The sequence below is a fragment of the Arachis stenosperma genome, chromosome 6, assembly GCF_014773155.1.
Source record: "Arachis stenosperma cultivar V10309 chromosome 6, arast.V10309.gnm1.PFL2, whole genome shotgun sequence".
Classification (NCBI taxonomy): Eukaryota; Viridiplantae; Streptophyta; class Magnoliopsida; order Fabales; family Fabaceae; genus Arachis; species Arachis stenosperma.
Window position 1 is genome coordinate 146,116,393 of NC_080382.1, and position 27,274 is coordinate 146,143,666.

Below are 27,274 nucleotides of genomic sequence, written 5' to 3' on the forward strand. Positions count from 1 at the left end.
GATTAAACGGGCTAACCTGCGGGGCTAAATGGGTGGCCGTTTATCTTTTTTTTTTTTTGCATTTTTTCAAAAAAAGTAGTAATTTGAGCTGATAATTCTTTCGATCCGATTTGAAAAATCCGACCCATCAACTAAAAAAATATATAATTTTTAAAAGATTTTTGACTTAAAAATGATATTTTTTGTTAAAATATTTTTCAAAAAATAAAATAAAATGATAAATGGGCTGGTCTGGTTAACCCATTGGGCTGATCATAAACGGTCCAGACTGAAAAATTATGACTCGCAAATAAAACGAATTTATATGATCTAGCCTATTTAATCCACAAGTTTAACGGGTCAGATCTAAATAAGTCGGGCTAACCTATTTGACAACCCTAAAAGAAACAATATTTATTTATATATTTTTTTGAAGAATAAAAGAATTAGCAAATTAACAAGCTATATTTCAAATGGTATATCATTCTCATTTAAAAATTTTGGATTTGAGTCTCATTCCAAACTTAAAAAAAAAAAAAAAAAAGAGGAGAGGCAATAATTTGGGCAATGCCATCCACACAGATTTCCAATTCAAACCATCAAACACGCCAAGTGCAAATTTGCTATATATTACGCCATAGAATACCAAACTCAATTATTTAAGGTCAAATAATGTTTTAGCCTTTAGCAACAAAAAAAGGTTAAAAACAAAAAGAGGCAAATAATAAAAGATGTTTTGAGTGCTCGTTTTCCTCTTTCCGCTTGGCTCCACGATTAAAGTTACAAGATGAAACTAAAGTTGCATACGAGTTTAAGTTTTTCTCTCGACAAGGTGTTTCTCGGCAATGTATATATGGGCCATGGTCACCACTTACTTTGGGTTGAATAATTATTGTTCCACTCTCATTTCTTAATTCATAAGTTTTCCAATCAAACATACATAAGTACGTAACCATGTAAAATTGCTAGGGTAGTTTACTAATAAAATATAACAAAGGAGTATCATTATCAATTAGAGAGTAACAACTTAACACTCCCAATTTAAGATTTTTATTGTTTTTATAAATCAAGAACGAAATATTTTATTGTGTAACTAGAATTTAAAATTCATCATTGTGTCATTTAAATAAATAAGTGAATATATGACAATATAATGTATACTTGTTGAGTTGTTGTGTTTACGTGTTGAATACATTTTAGACACGATATTTATTGATATTCGTCCGACACGTGTGTTTGTAATCGTAATTTTATTTTTAACATATATTTTTAAAATGAGTTTAAAAATAATATATATTATTATTTATTAAAATAATAAATATTTTAAATACTTTATATAATTAAAAAAGACTTAAAAATAATTAAAAAATATTTTATATTTTAATATTAATAAAATATTAAAATATAATTATAATTTATCTATAAATTATTTATTTTATAATATTTTAAAATTTGTGTGTTCCCATGCATCGTGTCCGCGAATCATAACATCTAATTATGCATTTATTTAAAAATAAAAATATAATCACCTATATACTAAATCAAATACAAAATCAAATACAGCACTGGGATGGGCAGGGTAGTGATCCCATTGCATAGTTTCCCAAATACATTAAAGCCCAATAAACTTGGTCATTAGAGGCTTCAAAAAATCAGGCCCAATACCAAAATGTGGCCCAAAACAAAAAATATCTAGGCTGTTATCGAGAACCTTCTTTCCGTTTTAGACTGGAAATTCCTTAACTAGTACCAACACATGGCACACCGACTCAGCGTTTGATTCGGGAACTACCTCATCCAATCTCCACCGTTCCATCTATTTATAACTAACCCATCGCAGCCGTTGTTTCCCTCAGATTCTACTATATAAAAGGACCTTAACCTTTTCTCCCTCCACAATCGTCAGAGACGCGCGTAAATCCCAATCGACCCCATAACCACCCTTCTCTTCCTCTCTGCGATGCGGTCAAAGCCATGTTTCCGTATCTGTTATCACGGATCGAACCTCGATCTGGCTATTAGGCATGGATCATCGAAGGATCTCTCCATGGATCGGTTTCGATCGCGTTGAATGGTTCTGGTTCGAGGCATCTTAGATCTGTTTTGGATTTTCGACGATTTAAAGAATCTGATCGTGTTTTCTTAGCAAGGTAAGTTGGATCCGTTTTCTTTTTTTTTTTATGTGCAATTTTGATTGAATTTGTTTTCTGATTATTCCTTTGTGGTAACTGTTAGGGTTTTGGTTGCGCGGAGCTGATGATCGTTCATTTTTCTTGTGGATTGTGGCGGTGAAGGATCTCTTCCGGTGGTTCTTGGCGGCAGAGGGTTTTCCGCGGCGGAATTTGGCGGTAGAGGATCTGGATCTTTCTGGAAATTAACAGTTTTAACACATGGATGCGCGATCTTTGTTGTATCAATCAATAAAAAGGTATTATATGGAATGTTATGTGGAACTGAATGGAGCTTAGGGTTTTGGGAGAAAGATATGTCTTAGGCGTATTGATGCAGCCTTAAAGGTATATGATCTTGTTAGTTTGTTATTTTTTCATTCTTTTGTTACCATCAGGCCTTTGCCATGTCGGGTGCGCTTGCATGGCAGGTCAAAAAAAAGATAATAAAAGAAGTTTTGTTTGTGTTTTAGGGGGAGAGTTTTTTTGGGGGTTTGTTACATTTTTTATGCCCCCAAGCTCTCTCCCTGTGTGCGTGTGTTGTGTCTCTTCTTTTCCTTTCTCTCTCTCTCTCTCTCTCTCTCTCCCCCCCCCCCCCCCTTCCTCTTCTATGCCCCTTATGAATTCTATCACACACGCCTTAAATCCTCTCGCTATGGAAGCAACTTGCAATTAAAACTGGTTAATCCAGTTGGAACCGGTACAATACATGTTCTCGTCTCCAATAAGGTAACACGCTATAAGGTACACTATGCTAAACACTTATTTATTTCATGTTTTAAATTTTAAATTCCTTAGAGATTATATATCTTAAAAGTTACTATGCGTTCTATTGTTCTTGTGATATCTCTCTCTGTATAGCCTAAGTAAACATGTTTCTTTAAAGCTTCCCTCTATTTAATTCAGTTTTAATTTAGATTTAGATTCACATTCTACATAGGATGGAAAATTAAAAATATTCTTTAATTTTCAGATATTATCAAACTATTTTTAATAGCTAAACATCTACTGTTATTTTTAAATGATTTAACAATGAAATTATTATTTTTACAAATGTTGGGTTATACATGTATAAAAGTTTTATTCTATACCTCGCGTGGATAGTGCATTATAATGGATCTCTTGCAATTATGTTAATGTAAAATATGGTATCGTATTCCTAAATCAACATTCTAATAAGAATTAGTCTTGAATCCAAAGGCCGTAGAAGCACTAAATAATTCTAATTATTTAGTAATTACCAATCTCCTTTGCAAGATAGCATCCTCATTTGTAACATCTATCATGACCACAATTTAACTATTGATACGGATTCCATTGATGCTGTACGCCCAGTATTATTTTTGAGCAAATGCCAGTGTGTGTTCTATTCCATTGTTACAATTTTAAAAGGAATTTACCACAACAAATATGGAATATATGTTACATGATTAACCTAAGTACATATTCGGAGTGCATATTAAAAGGGCTAATGTCGTATTATATATTATTTTTCACTAAAGCAGTTGCAGTATATAACCTTATATTTAAGCTTACTAAGTTCTTTCAATTATAAGATATGTTGAGATATCGATGCGTTATTTACTAGTTTTCCGTATATATAATGTTGAATATGGATTATGGGGAGTGTGCCAATGTATCATAGTTATTTTTCACTAGTTGGCCGTATCATATATTAGGGATATATGGTTCTTTTGTAAAGTTGTTGTATGCAGCTGAGTTAGTGGTTCTTAATGTACATTTAAGGACTGTATTCCATGTTAGAGGCATAACCCGATTGTTGACTATCAAGCAAAGATAGTACGGGTGGAGCACCTTTTTCTCCAGGTGGTATTTGAGCGAGGATTCCCGGAGATGGACTGTGTCTTCCTGAAGCCATTATTTTAGGATGCGTTTACCGGAATAAACAAGCAATATGCTGCGGATGTGCTATGGAGGAAGGTTATTTGAAGCCTTGCCAGAGGTATTTAGAATCTTGCCTTTATCCCCAACGATTTCACTGGATTAGTGGCAAGTGATGATCGTTCTATGCTGATCTTCAGGTGCCTTCCAAGATTTGGAAGCTTTGCAAGGATTCATTTCATGAACACCCATTTCTAAGGTATGGTATCGTTTGGAGGTTCTACGAACTGTACTTCTCTTAAAAGCATCAGCTGGATTTGCCTGGTTTCAATTTTTAATTAACGCATACCTATTTCATGTGAAGCAGGTTAATGTTCACTGGTTCTTGCTTGACAGCAATTTCAAGCAAATTTTGGAGTGAGTTGCCTCTCACCATAGCTTGGCGACATCTCTTGCATCAACATTTGGCGATTCTGCTGTAAATATAAAACCTTGGAGGATATTGTTGCTTAACACTTAACAGTACCCGATATTCAGATGATGCGCACCAGCGATATTGATTCCTTTTGCTTGCTGCTTGATGTACTTACATTCAGATAGCACACTCCGACGTTATTGAATCATATATAAACCCCAGTGTTAGCATTAAATCTCTTGCTCCTGCTATAGTTTTGGGGTATACGGTATCATCTCTGCTAATTATTTTCGTAAAGTTTATTTCACTGTCATTTGTTCGAAACTTAGTCTCATAATTTGTAAGTATCCATCTAATAAGTTGGTTTCAGTAAGTCCTGTCGTGTCTGGTGTACATTATTCAACAAAGTGCCCCCAGTGTGCGAGGCTCTGCTTGTAGATTGTATTTCGTTTTTAGCTTTTGATAACCATTAATTTTATGAGGTATTTTCAGAAGAGAAGGACTATAGCGTCATTTGGTCCGGCTTTTGTTCTAGTTAGACCTACCCAAAAAAAAAACCTACGTCGTTTTTACCATTTTTATGTTACTCTTTGTCACAAGGCCCAAGCTTTACAGTTGGAAAATGGCTTTTATGTAAAACTGGGTCTTTAAACCGCTAGAAAACTTTCTCAAGATTAATCTCTCTCAATTTTTTCGGGTCTAGTGAGATTGATATCTCTTTTAATTGAGGTAATTTTCATATAGTTGGATGTGGTTGTGCACTGCTAATGGATCCATGAGCTCAAGTTGGTATGAGCGCCCAAACTGCTACGTCTGGGAGGATGGTGGTTCGACTCCACCTGGATCCGCTTTTTCTGACTTCGGTTCCACGATGTCTCTCCATTTCAAATTAAAGGAAATGCTAATCCAAGCACGGAAGTTAGGAAATGCTAATTCAAACAAGATAGTTCAGTCAAAAAATAAAATAGAGAAAGTAACATTGACTGTAGGAGTTTTATTTTATTAATTTATCCTCAATGCTCTAACTATGGGTCGAGGTACTTCTGTATTACAGGTGAAGCGTTTGCCGATAGAAGCAATTTGATGAAAGATGAAACAATAACATTGTCATCATCTTTGCCTTAAAGGTCCCCAGGGAAAAGATATGGTCTTAGACAATTGTCAAGTCAAGGAGATCGATCAAACAGTGGAATGTCGTCCAACAAGCCAAGCTAAGCTGATGTTATATTACGGTATGCAGATTGAAATGCAGGCCAAGCTGATGTTATATTACGGTATGCAGGCCAACACGAGCCCACTTGCTTATAAAATATTCCTTGTTGATATTGCAAGTGTCTATTTCAGAATTTATTTAATGTTTATTGTCTAACTATATATATGTAGTATAGAAACAGAAAATATAGAGTACTTTAGATTGATTGAAAATATATGTTCAGTTCTAATTATGTATATATGGATTAAAATATTATTAGAAATAATTAATATCAAAGTAAGTTACATATGTTTTTGCAAGTTATCCTTGTAAGTTGTAACATACATGGTTGTGTGTTTACCTTGTTTGTTATCTGAACATCAGCATCGCCACATTAAAGAGCCGGTCAACAATAGAATTGAATGAAAGAGATAATACATTAATTATTAAAGACATCCATTTTCATCATTTCTAATTTTAAATTGAAGTGTTAATAATTAAAGCGACAAATACTATTATAAAATAACAGGAATAAAAAGTCTCAAAACATTATAGTTTGTGTTTTTGTATGTATGTATTTATATATTTTTTGGGAAAATTTATTTATTAATTATATTTTTTAATATGTGTTTTAGAAATATATTAGAATGAGATTTGTTTAGATATTTTTAATAATGAAATGAAATGAGTTAATAATGATGGTAATTAATTCTTTTTAACTTGTAAACTTAATATTAGTATGTGAGTTTAAATCTAATATTAATATTAATATAATATTTATTAATACTTTTGTAAATTTAATATGAATAGTTTTAGTTTATTATTTTTTATTTTACTTTGATTATTTGTGTTAATATTTGTCTATGTTTTGTAGAGTTCAGTAATTTATGAGTGTTGACATGTGAGTATATGACATCCTACTTCCATTGATACAAACATTAATTTACAAACTTAGCTAAATCTTTAATATTAATCTATCATACAAATACTCAAATTATATACATGCCTTTGGGGATTTAAAAAATCTCAATGCAAGCATATTAAAGATGATTTTTTAAACGGATGTTAGTTTGTTACTTCTATCACATTTGTTGATATTAGTTTGTTAGTGTGTTTACTATCTCTGCCACATTTATGTTTATGTTGTGATCATCTTTATCATTATTGTTGATTTGTTGTGATCTTTCTATTTGATATTTCCGTGTCTTGGAGTTATTTGAACTCAACATACAACTCGATTAATGATACGTGTAATCGAATTTAAAAATAGATTGAAAACATTGTGCTCATTTCATTGGTGATATAATTCATTTGAAATTGAACGAACTCATCAAACACTAATATAAGATGGCTATACAAAATACATGATATCTTTTCCAATATCTTTTTATAAATTACACATTTTAGATCTTTAAAGATAGTCTAAAAAAAACAATATCAGATAAGATTTTTACATATAAATTTTACTTTTTCAGATATTTGTAATAAAATCTTATTATGACTATATACTCTTAAAAAAATTATATTATTCATTTTAATTTTTTTACTCACTATGATTTATTTTCACTCATTTACAGCAGAAAAAGAGATGAGAAGAAGTGGTGACAAAAAAAAAAGTGATGAGCAATTGATAAAGGCATGTTATTGAAATATGTATGTATGTATGTATGCACACAAATCATATCGTTAGATTTATATTTTTTAATTACATTAGTCGGACCCAACGTTTTAGATTTTCTAATTTAAAAAAGTTTGAAACACCACAATTCAGACTAGGAATGTTAATGGGGCGGGACGGGGATGCCTTTTTTTAGGCCTATTTCCTATCTTCCTATATTTAACATTCATAAAAAAATTATAATAAAAAATATCAAAAAATAAAAAAAGAAATTGCAAAAAATTATTACAAATATACAAACATATTTTATTCAAAATTATATGTTTAGAAATATAACATAGTAAATTATAGTCCATAAAATAAAATCTTAAATAATAGAGTTAGGTTTTTCAATGAGTGAAATTACTAAAAAACCCATATATTAGAATAAAGTAAAGGTTATTAAGTAAGTTAAAAAATTCGGAGAATTATGGGGATGGGGCGAAAATTTTCACTTGGGTTCCCGCGCGCCGCGACTGTTTCGAGGAAATTTTACTCCCCATCCCCATCTCCATTTTCACTCCATTTTTACGTAAAAAAATTTTCACTATTAAAACCCTATTCGGAGTGGTCCCCACAAAAATCTCTGCTTCTTGAAAATTTTTGACACCTCTAATTCAAACTAATTGGATTTAATAATTTCTGTTTTATGTTAAGATTTTAAATTCTTCTAAAAAAATCGAACGACCGATTTTTTTTTCATTTATCTACCATCCAATTGGTTGGTCCAATTTGATTATATATAATATAATAAAGTAAAAAAAAACATACCCGAAAAAAAAAAACACACATAGGGTCCAATATCCAAAAAAATCAGCCATTGATAGATTGATAGACGTAGAATTCTAACAAAATCAGTCATGATGATTGTAAAGTCCTTAAAAATGCGTATGCAACGGATAAGGGGCACAACAAATTGCACAAAGTTGGTCCTGGTCCTAATTTTTTTAATGCGCTGATTGGAAATTAGAGAAATGTTGACTTATATATAAGTAAGAATATTAATTTTGTAATATTTCTCAAACGAATAAATCAACATGTTCTTCAATAAATGCGAATTCTAATTGTCAAGATAGTGTTGAGTGGGAAGTGGCAGGAGAATGTACTTGAAGCAACCTACTTTAATCTAATTCATTTTATTTACTTTTTTTTTTTAATTTTCGGGTCAAAGCCGCCTTAGTATTTCTCAAGACGTATTTTTTGGGGTTGAATAAATCAAACGCATTTTCTCAGATTAAATAATTCACCTTTCTAAATTGGAGTATTTTGACTCCGTGCTCAAAAGCAATATAGTCTTTAATTAAAAAACATATTCTTCTCCAAAGAAATAAGAAAAATAAAGGTGAATTTTGATTCTTGTAGGATAGTGGTTAGATGACTAATGCCTTAGGTGAATTTTATATAGTACATACCATTCAATATGTCATCATTGTGGGTAATTCAATTGGTCATTGAATATTTATTAAGTGATTTATTTAGTCATTGAAATTAAAAGATGTGGACTAAATTAGTTTTTAAAACAAGTTATCTAGTGTAAATTTAAAGACCAACTTAAGTCATGTACAAAAATATATGAACAAAATATATTGTAACATGTAGTATAAATTAATATTTGAATACTAAAAGGCATGTCATTACTCTATTATATATAGACAAATCATAACGTGATACATGTTATTGAGTGACATAATTAATATGAATCAAGTTGATCAAATCTTAAAAACGCTTTTAGTATTATTGAAATTTTGAATACAATTTTACTATAAAAGACCAAGCATTAGTGGTGGTTAGATATTTCCAATTATGGGATTGATGGAGAATCCGTGATGGTTGAGTCAATTTGTTGATTAATATGGTGGGGTAATAATACAGTTGTAGTACTATATGAACATTCTTTGCGTGTCATTTATTCTTCATTTGTTGGCATGCAAAAGTAGAAGGAAGTAAATCATTTTATAATTATGACAAATGACTCATCAATATGACTACTTTAATTTGTGGTGCAAATTAGAATTGGAATAAAGGAAAGGATGGAAGATTTTTATTTGGTTGGCTTAGATTTTTTCTCATGACTTTGCCACATGTAAGTGGAATCAATGCCCCCATTTACCAGCCACTAAGATAGCAAATTTCACCAAATAATAATAATAATAATTGTTAGGGCAAAAACAAGAAAGTAGAAATTTATTTTATTTATAATAGAATATTATAAGAATTTAATTTTTATACACTGAGAATGTAAAAACGTTTTACATTACCACTGTTATGTTGAATGACTATTCACATAATTAATGTAAAAAGTAATTATTTTTGTTAAAGTGACGTTATGTAATTGAATACATGTATAAAACGATTTTACGCTGATCGTGCATCAAAATTAAATTCATATTATAATACAATAGTTGTTATATTAAAAAAAGAAACAATAGAGAAAACAGTAATGAAATATAAATTAAATTATTTTTTGGTAACATATTAAATTAAATTATGAATGCTCTTTTTTAATACCCCCTAATAATTTCCTTTGGGTCAAGTAAAAAGAAAAAAAAAAGAATCATACACCAGTACTTGTCGCATTGTCACCTAATATTTCTCTTGGTGTTTTGTGAAATGGGGGCTACTATTCCTTTTTTTTTTTTTTTTTTTTTTTTTATAGCAAGAGCAACCCTCTTCTTTGAATAACATTAATCAAAATTGAAAACTGAATATTGTCCAAAGTATCAGATAATTTTCTCAATTCTGAATATTACTTGTATAAACGGTAACTGTTTCAAGAAGCTATTGAAATGGGACAAAATGATGACACTTTCCTCAATCGTACAGCTTTGGGAGGCATAAATTATTAAATTGTGTTTGTTATATAAATGTACTAATACTATTAATTAATACAAATTTAAAAGGTACTATTTTTTTAAAATAAAATATTTTCATTAGCATGTAAAACACATATTACATTAAAAATTAAAAGTTCTATTTTAATATCACTTTTAATATTTTTTTAATATTACACAATTAAATAATCAATGGTGTCAATTTTTTTTTCTTTTTTTTCCTTCAACATTACCATTGAAAAGTATATTTTTAATATTTTAAATTTAAGCAAAAAAAATTTTAATAATTCAATTTTTTTTAAATAAATCACTTATTAAACTTGATAATTCTATCAACAAATTTAATTGCCTATTTACAATATTTTTAAACCTTTTTTTTTAATTATAACATTCCAGCTCAAAATTATTAAAAAGGTAACAAGTTTGTTTATTTCTTAAGTAATTACTTTAACAAAATTTAAAATAAATCATTTATTAACCAAGTTTGTAGAACTATATTAATCCAATTTTTAATAAATAAAAAATTAACTTATATTTTTCATGGTTCTAAACTTATATTAATGATCAACACCTTAATTTTTTATTGTCCATTGAATAGTTGGTTCATGTCCATTCACTTATTCTGTAATTATTTGGTTTATTTCAATAATTTTACTAAATTTATAATTATATTTTATATTTTTTAATTAAATTTTTACGCAACTTTTAATTTTATAATTAAGTTATTTTTATATCAAAAATCTTAAAATTAAAAAATATTCCTTCTAAATATTATATAGTCAAAGATCTCATTAAATTTTTAATTATTGATAGTTTTAATTTACGAGAAGATATTCTATTAGCTCTATATTTTTTATTCATTGAGTAGTTGGTTCATGTCCATTCACTTTTTTTTTCCCTCTACATTTTATTTCTGTGTCTTTTGTTTTGTTCTTTAATTTTTGTCATCAAGAATGTTGTTTGTTTTTGTTTGGAGTTTGTGAGAAGAATTCAGAAACAGAAAGAAAGATTCAAAGCTTTAAAACATACACATGTACTTAACACGTACACACTTACTTTTTTCTTTACATACTCACTCTTCTTAATCGGTTGTTGAATTCTGAATAAATAGTGTCTGCTTGCGAGAAAAAGTAGTTGGACTTGGATGCTTCCCAAAACACACTGCAATGAACAACAACTTCAAACCTCAAAGGTTCTCTCTTTTTTCTAGTTTTTGACATTTTTTCTTCTCATCACTGTGTTTTTTTTTCTTTGTACTTTTTGTAATTCTTTTCTGTTCAAATTTAACTTCAAGTTTGTAACTTTTTTTATATTGTTTCATACCCCATAATTTGTTTTCCCTTAGAAACTTTATGATCTCTGTTGATGTAAGTTTCAGCTCAAATTTTCATTAAAGTTCGTAACTTTTATTATGTTGTTCCATAACCCAGAATTTGTTTGTTATAAACTCTATGATCTGTATTAATGTTTGTTAGCATATGTGTATATATATGTAATCATATGCATTTTCTTTGCTTTTCATGGATCTGTTGTAATGACCAGAGAAAAGCTAATAATCCTTATTCAATAGTGATTGTGATTATGCAATATATGAACTTCCTAAGACTTCATGTTTTGTCCTTGTTCATGGTTCTTTGACTGAATTTGTTTAATTGTTGAATTGTTGCTTTTTTTCTCAGATAGATAGAGTTTGGTTGTAAAAGAAAACGGAAGCACTGGCTGGTTCCCCTTAGTGCATAAATCTACAGTTGCCATCATGTTTCACCGCCGGAGCAATTCTAATCAAGATCATGAAAACAGTGAGGTTTATGCCGAATCCAAGGTACTAATTTTAGTCAAAGTGACATTTATTTTGAAACAGTTAATCTTAACAATGTGAAGGTGGCAGATAATCTTAACAAAATGCATAATCACCATCTGTGTAAGCATTTTAAGGTTTTAATTGTGAGTATTGGAACTCTAAAATCAGGTTAAGGAGCTAAAGGGAGCAATGGGACCGTTATCCGGGCGCAGCTTGAAGTACTGCACAGATGCTTGTTTTAAGAGATATTTGGAAGCTCGGAATTGGAATGTAGACAAGTCCAAGAAGATGTTGGAGGATACACTAAATTGGAGATCAACCTATAAGCCTGAGGAGATTCGATGGGTAAGATTTTAAGTTCATCTACTTTAGACCTCAATAGCTTTGTTTAAGAGAAATTGCACTTATGAATTTGTCTGCATTAACTTGTTTTTGTTGCCACCAAGTTTAATGTGAATGTATCTTAGTACAAGGTGTTAGAATTATATGTATGCATGGAATTTTCCCTGTTGTGACTTTGGTGAATTAGTATGGTGACTATGGTTTGAAATACTGCTAATGCAATGTCATTCGACAGCATGAGGTTGCCGTGGAAGGGGAGACAGGGAAACTGTATAGAGCAAATTTTCATGACAGGCAAGGAAGGACTGTTCTTATCTTGAGACCTGGAATGCAGGTACTGTAATTTGGAATTTTAAGATTTTCGGCTTAGTTTCGGGTTAAATAAGTTTTCAGCTGCTGTAAAATTATTGGTTTATGGTTTTAGTATTTGTGAAAGTTTTAGTTGTGGTTTTAGTGAAAAATGTTTAAAAGTAAATGAAATAATTAGTCTCTATCGTCATCTAAAGTACCAATCAACTTTGCGCGGATGGTTCACAACATAAGTATCCGTCTCTAAGTTGATTTGTATACGAGAAGATGGTAGGGACTAATTTCGCTTTACTAGAACCATACATCGTTATTTACAGGGATCAAAACCGTATTTAACTCTGTAGCTTAACTATAATTGCTTGAGTTATTGATGGAGGTACTGAAATTGGTTATATTTGATGTGGTTGAAGAACACCAAATCAATGGAGAATCAGATGAAGCACTTGGTGTATCTTTTGGAAAATGCAATGCTTAACCTTCCACCAGGTCAAGAACAAATGGCATGGTTGATAGATTTCACTGGCTGGTCATTGACCAATAGCGTGCCGGTTAAGTTGGCCAGAGACACCATCAACACTCTTCAGAATCACTATCCTGAGAGGCTTGCCATTGCATTTCTTTACAATCCTCCAAGAATTTTTGAAGCTTTTTGGAAGGTTAGTTTGTAATTTAAAAACATGCTACAATTTAGTATATATTTCTTTTCTTGCATCAATGTCCACTACAATTATATTATGCAGGATCAATTACAATTAGTTGGAGGTTGCATATCAATTTCATGAATAATTAGGAACAAAGTTATAATACTCATAATTACAAGTTCTATTACTGTTTTATGCAGATAGTCAAGTACTTCTTGGATACAAAGACATTTGAGAAAGTGAAGTTTGTGTATCCCAAAAACAAAGATAGTGTGGAACTCATGAAGTCTTATTTTGATGATGAGAATCTTCCAAAAGAATTAGGAGGAAAAAGCACTATGAAGTATAACCATGAAGAGTTCTCAAGATTAATGGTTCAAGATGATTTGAAATGTGCAGCATTTTGGGGTCCTGAATCAGAAGTAGCTCCAGATCCAGATTACAATGAAGCCACCTCAATTTGAGGCACTTAACCTCTCTGTGAAGATATATAATATATGAATACTAATCAATAATTGTATAGCAATTAGCACCAAGAAAATTAGGACTAAGCATGGCAATGTTGCTCAATAAAAAAAGTACTTATTCAACTATATTAAAAATTATCAATTCTAAATTCTAGGTAGAGACAAATGAATTAATTATTTAAGCTTGAAGCATGAATGATATATAGAGTTATTTAATGTGTGCTTGATTTGAACTTATTTTATTTACAAAAATAGATATATATATATTAAATAAAAAAATTGTTTTACAAAGTAAATAGGCAGACAAATGTCTTGTGTTAAGATAAAACTTCAGTTTTTCAGTTCACCAAAAAAAAAAAAAAGAAAAGTGGAGACATGACCAACAATACAATTTTCTTTGTTACTTTCTCTACTGTCTTATAATTTATGTATCTTTTATCCTAAAACATGCATGAAGAATACAGCACAATTAATCATAAACTACTGTGACATCTTCCAAAGTAGGAAAGCATTTGATCATTTACATGAAAATGGAATTTCATACAGCTGTGTTCTTCTGCTTAAAGATACAAAATATTGCAATCATATCACAAATGTCATCCGACCCTAATAACAAAAGTTGAGCATCTACACAAAACAAAAATGTTTCCTTAAAAGCTTGTAAAGGGATACAAAACCTATTCAAAAAGGAAAATTGTGGGTGGAGAGGATATTATTTAGGGGGGGGGGGGGGGATTATTGTCAGCTAAACAATGGGAGAAGAACTAGTCACCTTAGAACTATAGAAGCACACACATCTTTTCAACTAATATAAAAAGAGTTTATCATATGAAACGCCTTTTGAAATTTCTTGTAGTTGTTTGATATGAGCGAACTAATAGGCTGACACCTATGCCAACCCCTACACAGATTCCAAGACCAATTCCGACACCAACTCTAACACCAGCATTGAACCATGATAGTTCACCATCTTCTCCATCTAAATATGCTGTTCTTTGCCAATATAAGTTGTTGTAATCCTCTTCTTGTTCTGGTTTGAAGCTTCTGTATTCAGATACCTACGGCAGGAAATTTGAGGGAAAGATTATTTACACAATGCAAGTATTTCTAAAGATCAACATACATATGCCACATTATTTCTCTATGTAATTTCATGCAAGAATGATGGCCCTTTGACAATTTCTGATTAGCTGGTATTACTTTGTATTTTGTAAAGTATGACACCAACATGAAATTGGACATGCATTAGTATGACAAAATATCTGAAAATAATTCACATGGCACATAAATAAATGCTTCACTTGATTTTAAAAAAAAAGTTTATAAGGAATTCTGATATGGTACTGCATAATATTATTGCCAAGACCAAGAAGTAGTTAATGAAAAAGCATACTATGAATTCAGATACCAATAATGTGTTCTTTTAGTATTTTGGTCTAATTTGGGTAATTTTATTTTCACTAAATTTCTTCACAAAAGTTTGACAAAATGACAAAATTTTGTAACTATTGATGAAAACAATAACAGGAAATAGACACTGGGAACACCAAACACCACTAAACAAGATTATGGAGATACATCATGCATAAAACAAATGAAGGCCATGCAGCTCCTATCATACACATACAAATGCAGAGTATTGTGCCTCTGCCCATAATACAATGACACTTCCAGGATAGGATTTTTATTCAGTTGTTGGGACCAATGAACAAAGACAATAGTAGCAAACATAGAGGGACCAAAACAAAGATTAACTAGTGCAGAATTTATATTGTACTATCCATCAAAGGAAGTTTGAAAACTTTTTTTATTGTCATAATATTAAGTGGGAAATTGACACGTACTATTCTTACAAGAGAGTGCCATATAGGCATATAGTAATGAGGGTGAAAGATGCAAAAATTATAATTGATATATGAATATACTAAAATAACAAATTTGCTCTAGCATGATACTCTCATGTTAGTCACAAGAATGGGAAGATCCTGACCCTACATCCCTAATGGACTGAAAGATACGAGCATCATAACATCATGGCAAAAAAAAAAAAAAGAGTAAATTACACTGAACTCTCTTATCGCCAGATGATATTTCACACAACACCTTTCTATTTATAAAAGTAACACCCTCTTTGAGATTTAGATAATATGACACTAGCTTCTCTTATGAACATGACACTAATCTAGACTTTGAAGAAGTGACAAGTAAACTATCACCTAACCTCAAGAACGGTCGGTGTAATTTTCCAAATCAAACAGACAATTACTGCATAAGCTAATGAAAAGCCATTCCTCATTTTTACCTGCAAATCGAGTCCTTGATCAGCCGCATCTTTTTTACACTCAGTACTTTCATATTCTGGAATAGCATCCAACATGCACTTCCTATTATGCCTCTTCCTGCAATTGAGCTGCAGCGTCTTGGTTAAGATTATTGGTTTTCCAGAGAAGCTTCCAGCAACATAAACCTCAATCTCAGGACAAGCTAATTCAGAAATAGCTGCAACATGTTTTCCCTTGAAGAATCCACTGCTAGCATTCATCTGTGTTTCACAACTCATGGTCCATTTCTTTGTGTTGTTCCTTGATTCACCAACAAAACCATTGCTATTAGACATCTCCAACACCCCAGAGAGAATGCAAAGCTCCTTATCATAGACCTCGAACTTTATGCTTCCCGTCAAACGTATGCTATCTGTGCTCACAAAGATAGCTTCTTCGGATTTCTTATTGACACGGTCTCTACGGAGAACCGAACACACCCCATCAGAGTACATGCTGCTTCTAACACCATTAACCTCTAAAAGGGTGTCAGGGGATAGAGGAATATGATTGAGAGATAAAAATTCTGGGGTGGATTCATCCACCTGAAAGCCACTAACCCTTACATAAAAAACTCTTAGATCGAACCACGGAGATGATAGTTTTATGCAGGGTTTATAGGGAGAATACTTAATGATCTGAAGGGTTCTGTTGGTGACTTCTCCGTTGCAAGATGATGATTCATAAGGTCCTTCCATTTTCATATATATTCCACTCAATCACTCACTGAACCGTCCATCGAATAGATAGAGGGCATGTCCGAAAGTGTAGCCACAAAGTCTACATCAATCAAATTCACCAACGAATTGAAACCTGCTTCAAAATAAACATAGTATAATCTCACACAACCAAAGCAATAAATCTTAAACAAAAACAACAACAATCGATGTAACAGTGTCCTATCATACATCATGCATGTTTAAACCCGCTTCCAACAATAAATCTTACACATCCTAAAAGAATGGAAGAAAATCAGATAAAAAACAAAGGACAAAGAACATACATGTGTTGTGCCCTCCTTTTACCCAAATCTAAAGAATATTGTGAAACAACATAAAGGGTATATATGATTTGAGATTTGAGAAAAAACCTCAGTTCAAAGTTGAGATTTGAGAAAACGAACAATCCTGAAAGAGGAGAAAAGAAACTCATATAATCAATAATAAATAACAATAATTACAGAAAATTTCAAGAGTTAAGAATGAAAACAGAACAAAGAGATGACTGTATAGTAACCTTTTCACAAAAACCAGTGTGGCAATTTAGCAAACAGAAGACATGCACTCAATAGAAGAAAGAGTTTATAGTACATAACAAGGATCCAAAATCTGTGTTGTGTTGTAGGAAGATGCATAACCACACACAAATTTTCAATCCCAATTTTTCAGGAGATAAACTCTCACCATGAAAAATCCTTACATCCACCAATAACAATAATAATAATATTAATATAAAGATTATATTTATTATGATATGATTATATATGGCAACACAAGTTGGTGTGTTTTTTTTCTTTCCTCTTATGGTTTAATAGAAACCACAATTATTGTTATGCAATCAAATCAAATTCTGAAAAACCAATGTAACCTTTTTGAGATGATTGGATTGGCCACATAATGACATGCTCCAATCTTTTGATACAAAGCATCAATGTTCCTTGTCACGTGGCCGTTGCAAGCTGGCAATGCCACAAACAACCACTTTGTCTTATAGCACAAAAAATAACATGATATATATATATATATATAGTTATCCAAAAACTCGAATCCAAAATTTCTAGACAAAAATCAAAAGATTATGCCATTTAAACTTTTAGATAAACAAAAAATAACTTGATATTATATATTTATATCATCTATATTTAATATATTTATCTCTATAGAGGTTGCTAGCTGAAAATATGGAAATTAAAATAAGTATATACTCTTAGCATGATTTTTATGTGCCCAATAAAAAATAAAATATTCTATTCATTTTTTTTAAGCTATTACAGAATATTCAGATTTATGGTAAAAAAAAAGTTAGAATTTATTTTATTTAATATTTATTAATTATTATTAATATTAATAAATACTATAAAATAAATTATAGCTGATTATGACTGATGTTACCATTACACAAGTCACTTTATTATGTATCATGATAATTTGCATAAAAAGAAAAATTCCATTTTAAAGTTATTATTTGAAGTATTAAAGATAACAAAATTGTTACATAGACGTGAAAAATTAATTATTAAACTAGTCATTATGTATTCTTAGACATACTAATTTACATATTTTTTTAATTAAATAATCAACCATTAAATAATCAAATCTGTAAAAGACGAGTAAATTAAACTTATTTACAATTAACATAATAATTTTTTTATAATATATCAAATATATATTTTTATAAGCAATGTCTAATTGGTAGTTGAAATATTAAAACTTATGATTGGATGATAGGATCCTACAAATTAATTTGATCTCTTAGATTAAGAGTTTGTTTGGGTACTATTTTTTTTTAAAAAATTAAATGATATTTTTTATAAATTTTTTATAAAAATAAAAATAATTTTATATTTGAACATTTCATGTAAAAAGATCTTTTTTATCTATCAATTATATTTTGGATAAAATAAGATAAAAATATTTATTTATTTATTTATATATGAAAAATATCTTTTTTTTAAGAAAAAATCTTTAAAAAAAATGTAAATTATAACGTCTAAAAAAATATATTTTTTTATTTTTTAATATTTTTATTTTTATTATTAAAAATTTGTCAAAACACACTAAAAAATAAAAAAAAATCTTTTTTCATTAAAAAATATATTTTTTATCGATTTAATAGCGCCAAATAAGCACTAATATTGAAATAGAATACTACTATATAATCAAGTCATTTTATTAATCAAATTTAATTAAGTTAGTCTAATAACTTATTATCATAATAAATATCAATCGAAAAAAATACGCATTAAATATATTAATTAAACTTATGATAAACTATCAAAAATATATTTAAATTATTTATCATAAATAAAAATGTCTCTAAATTTTATTATTAATAAAAATATTTTTACATTATTTAAAATTTTGACAATAATATATATTTGTGAACTAAAACCTTCTATGTTAATAAAAAAATGGTAATGTGACAACAGAACTTCTTATGTGATAAATTAGATTTTAACATTGACATGTGAACTATATCACATTTTTTCATTAAGGGAGCAGGTTTTTGTGAAGAACAAAATTCTTTTTTAAATTATATGCGCCAAAATGTTTTTTTGACTAAGAAAATCCATTCTTATCCGATAATGAATTATGAATTTGCATTACGTCTCACGAGGCCGGTGCCTTTAAAAGAAATATCATCACGTTTATGGCATACTTTTTGTGAACAATTGTCAATGCAATTAATTAGTAGTATTTGGAATTAAATTAGACATAAATTTGTTTATTAATGTTAGGTTAGTTACACGCCATCCACCCTCTAATATGAATTAACTTTATAGTTTATACTCTATATTCTTCCTTCACTTAAAAGGTTTTATGTAATATATATTTATTTAACATTTAAGAACACCTGTTTTGAGACAAATAATTGAAATATATATTGTCCCAATTGACAGCTTAAGATCATCGTGATCCTAAGTCATCAAATTTAAGATTAATTTATCAAATTGATCTTATCATGTTACTATTTGGAGTAAGACAAGATGTTCACAAACGAGAAACTTAGCCACGCAGCCTTCCGTTTATGCGTATACTTTTTCTTCGCATAAGTTTCGATAAACTTAATTTAAAAATGTATAAGATAAAGTATATTTTTTGTTTTTAAAAATTTAATAAGGGTTTAAAAAATTTTTTAAAATATTATTTTATTTTAATTTAGTTTAAAAAAATTTTATTTGTAGTAAATTTATTTCTGGCGATTAATTTTTTAAAAATGATAAGATTAATCTAATAATAATTTTATAAGAACGATCTTGAACACAAATTATAATTTTATATATTATTTAATGGCGGAACCAGAAATTTTATAAGAGGGGTAATTAAATATAAAATATAACAAAAATTAATAAAATATGATTTGTAGCATATATATCAAAAGAGTAATTATATTATATAAAAGTTAATGTTTAACTACATATTTTAAGATTTTGATATTTTTAAACTTGCTCGACGATGTTTCATGGAACTAAAATCATCAATTATCATTTTTGAAGTGAACAAGTTGTGTCACAGATTGTTCAATAATATTTTGAACATTACTCAAAGAATTTGAAGCTGAATTTTGTTCATCATATATTCTCTCTTTTCTCTTGAAAAATGAGTGAATTGTTTTCATCTTTGATATTTTTAACTTAACTTGAACTATCTAACAAAAAAAAATAAAAATAATTGCATATATGTTATTTTCTTAAAAAAATATTAAACCTATTGAGCAATAACAAATAACTTTAGAAACACAAATATATAATAACCAAAAATAAAGTTATTGATTTACCTTATTATTTTTTTGTTCCAAGTCTCACCTAAAAATAATTCTATTGAATTTTGCCCTCACTTCAATCTTTAAAAACTGTCTATTATAAAAAAAATAAATTAATTATTTTAAATAAATAATGTAAATAATACTTGACATTATTATTAACTTAAAAAAATGAAATATACCTCTTTAAATTTTTGTTGTGCATTCAATGGTTAATATTTTGCTGTTTACTTTTCTTCAATGGTTTTTTTTCATATATCTTGTTTTGGTATGGAAAGAAAATTAGAATGAGAAGAGTAGAAGACTAAAAGTCTGGGAGCCACTAAAAGAGAAAGAAAAGTGGTGCTGATGCCTCTGATGATTTGAAAAAAATGTTTAAAAAATGTACTAGTGTTACTTTAATTAATAGTATGAGCTTAGGCTAGTATAATAAAACCATTTTTATTAATTATTAGAATTAGCTATTTATTAACAAGAACAACAATAATTCAAATATCCAATACATAATGCAGTTTTTAGTTATTTTAATTTATAAAATTTTGTAACTTATATTTTTTTCTAATATTATATATAAAAAAATTTAATATTATTAATTATTATTATTTACTATTTTTTTAAAAAAAAAATTTGGGGGACCATGACCACCTTAGGCTCCCCCTGGATCCGCCATTGATATTATTGTTAGATTAATTTTAAATTTTTAAAAAATTTAATCGTCAGAAATTTAAAATAAAATAAAATTTAAAAATATTTTTAAAATTTTTATCACACTTCAGAATTAAAATATATACTTTCCTAATATATATAACTTGTTAAAGAAATGTTTGTATCGATAAAAAAAAATATTAAAACAAGTTGGAAACAATATTTAAATCTTGCTGGACCCAAATTCAATTTCCATTATGTTCATTTTGTTATGTTTGCAAATCATATACGTATATATGTTGAATGAATAATGTTGTGCATGGGAGTATACACATCTTTAGATTAAAAAAGTGGTAGTTCTTTTTTATTTTATTTTTTTACATATAGTATCTTTCGAATAGAATTCACATTCATAACAAATTAGTTTTTGAAGGGTCACATTGAGAAATATGATGAAAAAAAAATTGTTCAATCAACTTGAGAAAGTCGTATTATAAAATTGGAGGAAAGAAAAAATAGAAAAAAAAAAAAACACAAGACAAGAAAAGTAGTGTGATACCGCTAGTAGTGATTAGAACAACAGCCCAAACCATGGTTGATCCTTTTGGGTCCACCACTACCCTAACCATGGTTAATAATCCACCATATGCTTTAGGGTTTACTTTTATCGACACATTTACCAAATTATTTTGCTTAGGGCTTCTATAGTTGTACACTTGTACTTGTATCTCTCCTTTCAAAAGGGTTGGTTTACTTACGGAAATGAATTTTTTTTAATTTTTTTAACATTTGAGAAATTGTAGTATAATCTCTCATCGTTAATTTTATAAGTGGAGTCAAAATTAAATATGAAAAAAAATAATAAAAAATAAAAAATCATAATTAACATCATCTAATTTTTTTTAGAGAAGATCCACTCCTATTTACTTACTGATACATAAAAGAGAGAAAGAAATCATTGAATTCTATCGTGTTATTATAAAAAAAAATTTATTATTGATTCATATTTAAAAAAAAATAAAATTAATTTTATATTTAGATATTTTATACAAAATTTTTTTGTCTATTAATTATATTTAGATACAATAATATAAAAATATTTTTTTATTTATTTATTATATAGAAAATAAATTTTAAAAAAAAATTAAAAAATATAAATTATAACTTTTTAAAAAATATATATTTTTTATTTTTTTCAACACTTTTATTTTTACTATTAAAAATTATCAAATACGTTAAAATTAAAAATAAAAATATCTTTTTTATTAAAATTTTTTTTTTATCAAATTATATAATAACACCCAAACAAACATTCAGAATAATACTTTATTTAAAAATAAAATAGAATGTTAACTTCGATTCAAAATAAGACATGCTTTAATTGATAAAATACTTCTTCAAGCACTATATATAAAACAAACTTTCAAGAGCAAAGAGGTTATCAACTTTGTCACAAAATATCTCTATTAGAGACAAAATTTCAGTTTTTAGTCAATTCCACTCTTACTATGATCTCTAAAACTCATGTATTATTATCTGTTTCAAGTTTAATTTATTCATTATATCAATAAAATTCTGAGTGGCATTGCAGGTAGTTAGATCTTAATTATTTTATTAACATGTTATTTTCCCCTCCTTTTGGTGGGAAGAAATAGTGTAATGTGGTGGTGGCAACACATTATAAACTTCAGGTTTTTGGTTTGATTCTTAAAAGAATTAACTTCAATTCAAAGAAAAAGTTAAATATATGCTTAAAAGGGAATAATTAGATTTATTAAAAAAAATAGAAAAAGACACTTTGAGTTTGAACCTTTTTTACTCTTAAAATCGTAACTTGCAAATGCAACCTTAATAAATAGATAATATTTTTAGTGAAGTATAAAAATTCTCTTTGAAAAATATATCCTTAGCAAAAGAGAAAATTATCTTTAAAATAAAAAGAAAAATTACTCATACATCCAAAAGGCTTACTTTACTTAACAAGTGCAGTTCTAAAAATTGGCATTCTAGTTATCGATATCATATATATTCTTTCATGAACCTTTTAAATTTTTATTCTTTCACAGGTAAATTTACAGTACTATATATAATCTTTTATAAATAATTTTAATATATTCTTATAATATTTAAAATCAATATTTTAGTAGAGAGTAAAAAAATTAATTAATATCTAATGCAAAGTATAAATAAAAAAATAAAAAATATTAATTACCTATAATTTTTCTAATAGTTTTTTGTATTTTTTTTTTTGGTGTCTAGTTTTTTTGTAGTATTGTCTCAAGCATTTTTAGCTTTTATGATTCTTTATATTTTAGGGGGGGGGGGAGGCAGGGGTGCTTACTTTTTCAGAATCCTATAGAGTGAGAGAAAGAGAAAGAGAAAGAGAGACAAGTTTTCTTTTTCTTTTGTTTGTATCATCACAAAACCAAGAAGATGCACAGGATCTTTGATTATTTGTAAGTCCTTAAACGGATATTATTATTATTAAGGGATCTTTATTTATGGCCTTCTTCTTCAATAGGTTTCTTTAGAATATTATTAATTTGTAAAAGAAGGATTTTTTATGATTAATGATTGATGGGTAAGAAGAAACCACAAAAGATTAAGGAAGCTGAAGCAGCATCATCATCAAAAGAAGCAATAATAGAGCAACAAGAAGAACAAAGAAGATTATTGTGAAAATGGAAGAGAAAAAAGCACAAGCAAGCATGGATATTATTATTAGCTCATCATCAATGGAACAAGAAGAAGGCAAAGAGAACAAAGAAGAAGAAGCACAAGTTCCTAAAGGAGGGATGGTGGTTCCTACTAGAAGCAGAGCTAGGAGGAAAAGCAGACCAAGAAAGAGCAGTTAGTTTATGTATTTATAATTTATGATAATTAGTTCTTTTCTTTATTTCGCCTTGGTCCTCTTAACCAAGAGGGTGATTAAAGAATTTGATCCAAAAAGAAAAAAGAAAAAGAAAACTTATTTTAAGCACACAAAAACTAAATCTATGCTCCTAGACCTTAGGGGATGACTGCACTAAACAAAACATAATAATGTAGATGTCTAACACCAGTAGTTCTATAATTTTTCCATTCTTTGATAATGAAGTTCCTCTCACCTGATATCTCCTCCAGCGTAGCTCTGAAGTCAGTAACAAGTGAATTTCACAATATTTTTAAGAGGGTTATCCTTCGTACCAGTTGAGTAGGCAATTTCCGAACAAAATGGAATTGACAGCACCCGATCATCGTTGTTCATGGCGTCGTCGAATTATGATACGATTAGGAATCACCGAAATGGAATTGGATTTGCAGATTCCGCACTCCTCCCCTCCCCCTTTTCAACCTATTCGGGGATTTTTAATTTTTTAAATTATAAAATTTAAAATTTGAATAAGATAAAAAAAAACCACCAATAAAGAATTTACAGATGTCAATGCTTTTAAATTATATGCACCAAAAGGAATGCATGAACTAAGCTTCTAAATTATTGACATCTGATTTAGAAACGCAAGGTTTGGTTGTTCTCACATCAGTGTATCTAGTTTTAGAAACGTGCAATGATTTCAACAGAACTTTGAATCATTCAAATGCATCTGATACATTAGAACTTAATGGAATAAGTGTTGATCCCGATGAAAGTGGTAAAGTAATACCTCAAAGTAGCATTAATGTGTGTCAGAACAAGCTTCTTTGTGAGGATACACTCTGCTCAAAGCAAGCCGTTTATGAAGGCGGCAGAACAAAAAACATGTGAGTTCAGCTTTTGGGTTTTAAATTGCTGATACAAATTTTCACTTTAGTAGTCTTAAACCATTAAAGTTCTCTGCTGTTTTCCCGTTCGCCATTACGAACCATTGTTCACAATAGCTTTTGCCTTTAATTTCTTTCTATCTAATATATACTGGCATACTATGAAGCACGGTTACTTTACTTTGTTGAGTTGCTGTATCTTCGTGGACACATTTTGAACACAGATACTCGTCCGATACGCGTGTATATCGTGTCTGTGAATTAAAAAATTTTTGTTCGAACATACTTAGACACAGTTAAATACCATCACATATTAGCATGTTCAGCCTTATTTTTAGTCTTATTCTTAACATGTATTCTTAAAATGAGTTTAGAAATAATATATATTATTATTTATTAAAACAAAAAATATTTTAAATACTTTTATATAATTAAAAAAAAGATATTAAAAACAATTAAAAAATTATTTTATATTTTAATATCAATAAAATATAAAAAATATATTATAATTTATTTAAAAAATACTTTATTTATATATATATAGTGTCTCCGTGTGTATAAGATTTTAAAATTCGTATATCCTTGTATCCCGTGTCTTATAAGTTTAAAAGTTTAAGTCAAAAGTTATTGTTAGCGGTCATTAACAATAAAATTCTAATAAGTTCAAGGAAACACATTCCAAATGGCTACCACAACAACAACAACTAAGCTACATTCTTCCCTTCAATGTCTTGGTCTCCAACAGCAAACCTGTTCAAAGGGTTAAAAGTATACAAGGAAAGTTCAATGGATAGGTTCAGGAAGTTTGATACAGTATAATATAAGCAAAGAAGATAGAGAAAGGCGCATGCTCACATATGGAGTTGGGTATAGGGACCAAGTTTTAAATCACCCATGGATTCAACCTCGGCAGAGAAAATACCATCAATTTGGAGCTTTACTCTCGCATAACGAACAACGTCAGGAAGATCATAGTCTAGACATGGTTCCATGAAGATATAGACCAAACTTTCTTTCCGGGTGCAATGACAACAGAAAACATGCAACACCAGCAGAGTATCATCAAGACCACCTATATGCAGATCTGCCAAGACAATCTTCTTAGACAGGTCGTACACGTACCAAGTAGCGGCGAAATCAATAATGAGTAGATAATCAGTGGATCCCAAGCGAAGGAGTTTCCTAGGAACGTACACATCATCACGAATTGGCGGAAACCGGCACTCAATGGGTTTCCAGATGTTTGCTTCAACATCATATGACATGAGTGATTGTTGCCTATCATCAAAAAAATACAAGAAAAGGAGGGTCTTGTGATTCTTAGTGCTGTTGTCCTTCCACAGAAAATAACATTGAAGATCCATATATCCTTGAAAAAAGTCCTTATAAGTCACTTCCCTTCTATCCCAGTAATCTGATTTTGGGTCGTAGATCTCAACCCAATCAGCCCCAAAGATTAACAACTTGCCATCGTATGGGACTACTAAAGTTCCGCTCTTGAATGTGTTACCACGTATACTCGAAATCCAAATAGAGCCATCATTCTCGAGGCACCACAAATTTTTGGGGTAATAAACGTCCGAGCCTCCCTGATATTTTTTTGGAAGAATCCAATGCACCATACCACCTGCGAAGTACAAGACACCACCAACGGAACAGAATCCTAGAAACATTGGTAAACTTTCATCAACTCTTATACTTTTGGCAAGAGGCCATTGAGGAGCAACAGGATCTGCTTCTTCAAGATCAACAGAGCCATTCTTCATCAACTTCGCCTCAGTGACAGTTAACATCCTGCGTGTGTAGGTCGTATATACCTCTTCCTCAAAATTTTCCACAAAAACATAGAATCGCTGCGGCATGAGTAGCTTTGGATCGGAACAAGAAACATCCTCAGGTTCAGATTCCTCACACTTGCCATCAGACACTGTATCTTCCAAAACTGCAGCTTTCAAAATCCCAACAGCCCTTTGCCACCAGTTGTCAAAATCAAAATCATTGTTGAATTGAGTAGCGTGACCCAAATCCCTAATGTGATTGGCGGCTTTAGCCATCAAATTCTTGCCATCTTCGGAAAACCTACCGACCACACCAAACGCACTGAAAGTGCAAGCCTTCACAGCAAACACTTCACCCTCAAAGCTCCATACTCTCTCCTTCAGCCACTCGGCGAACTCCTCTGCTGCGATACGTAGGACGACGTCTTTCGTGATGATAGGCCATCGTAGCGGATGTCGGTTCCAATGTTCCGCAGTTGAAGCAACGATGAGGACGAGGTTCTCCTTGGCTAGGTCTTCGGGTTCGTAATCAACCGTATCTACGAGATCTAAAATAATACGGTTTGAGGCTAACATATCGCGTAGTTGCTGCGCCAGGGCTTTTGACGTTCTGATTTGGGAAACGAATAGGATCTTACCACATGGACATTCGCGTTCTGATGG

At 29.7% G+C, this 27,274-nt stretch overlaps 2 protein-coding genes and 1 long non-coding RNA gene across 6 annotated transcripts; 2 read left to right on the forward strand and 1 right to left on the reverse strand.

Annotated features, from left to right (window-relative positions):
• Nucleotides 1-1,851: 1,851 nt before the first annotated feature.
• On the forward strand, nucleotides 1,852-7,188 carry LOC130935360 (uncharacterized). The gene is made up of 5 exons (XR_009067858.1): nucleotides 1,852-2,129; nucleotides 2,215-4,110; nucleotides 4,190-4,248; nucleotides 4,357-5,678; nucleotides 7,174-7,188. It is a non-coding gene; the product is annotated as an uncharacterized LOC130935360 (long non-coding RNA).
• A 3,777-nt stretch (nucleotides 7,189-10,965) lies between these two features.
• LOC130936699 (uncharacterized) lies at nucleotides 10,966-13,860 on the forward strand. The gene is made up of 6 exons (XM_057866832.1): nucleotides 10,966-11,276; nucleotides 11,764-11,906; nucleotides 12,054-12,230; nucleotides 12,463-12,561; nucleotides 12,947-13,192; nucleotides 13,378-13,860. The coding sequence occupies exons 2-6, from the start codon at nucleotides 11,841-11,843 to the stop codon at nucleotides 13,639-13,641; spliced, it is 852 nt and encodes a 283-aa protein (XP_057722815.1). The 5' UTR covers nucleotides 10,966-11,276; nucleotides 11,764-11,840; the 3' UTR covers nucleotides 13,642-13,860.
• Nucleotides 13,861-14,152: 292 nt separating this feature from the next.
• On the reverse strand, nucleotides 14,153-17,622 carry LOC130936678 (uncharacterized protein At1g01500). 4 transcript variants are annotated; one of them, XM_057866803.1, is made up of 4 exons: nucleotides 17,202-17,502; nucleotides 17,056-17,092; nucleotides 15,947-16,781; nucleotides 14,153-14,702 (listed from the first exon to the last, which is right to left on the reverse strand). In XM_057866803.1, the coding sequence occupies exons 3-4, from the start codon at nucleotides 16,667-16,669 to the stop codon at nucleotides 14,469-14,471; spliced, it is 957 nt and encodes a 318-aa protein (XP_057722786.1). In that variant the 5' UTR covers nucleotides 16,670-16,781; nucleotides 17,056-17,092; nucleotides 17,202-17,502; the 3' UTR covers nucleotides 14,153-14,468. The 4 variants fall into 4 exon arrangements, with proteins under 4 accessions (XP_057722786.1, XP_057722784.1, XP_057722785.1 ...); XM_057866801.1 differs by having other exon boundaries at nucleotides 15,947-16,778; nucleotides 16,969-17,092; XM_057866802.1 differs by lacking the exon at nucleotides 17,202-17,502 and adding an exon at nucleotides 17,553-17,622 and having other exon boundaries at nucleotides 14,154-14,702; nucleotides 15,947-16,778.
• Between the last annotated feature and the right edge of the window lie 9,652 nt (nucleotides 17,623-27,274).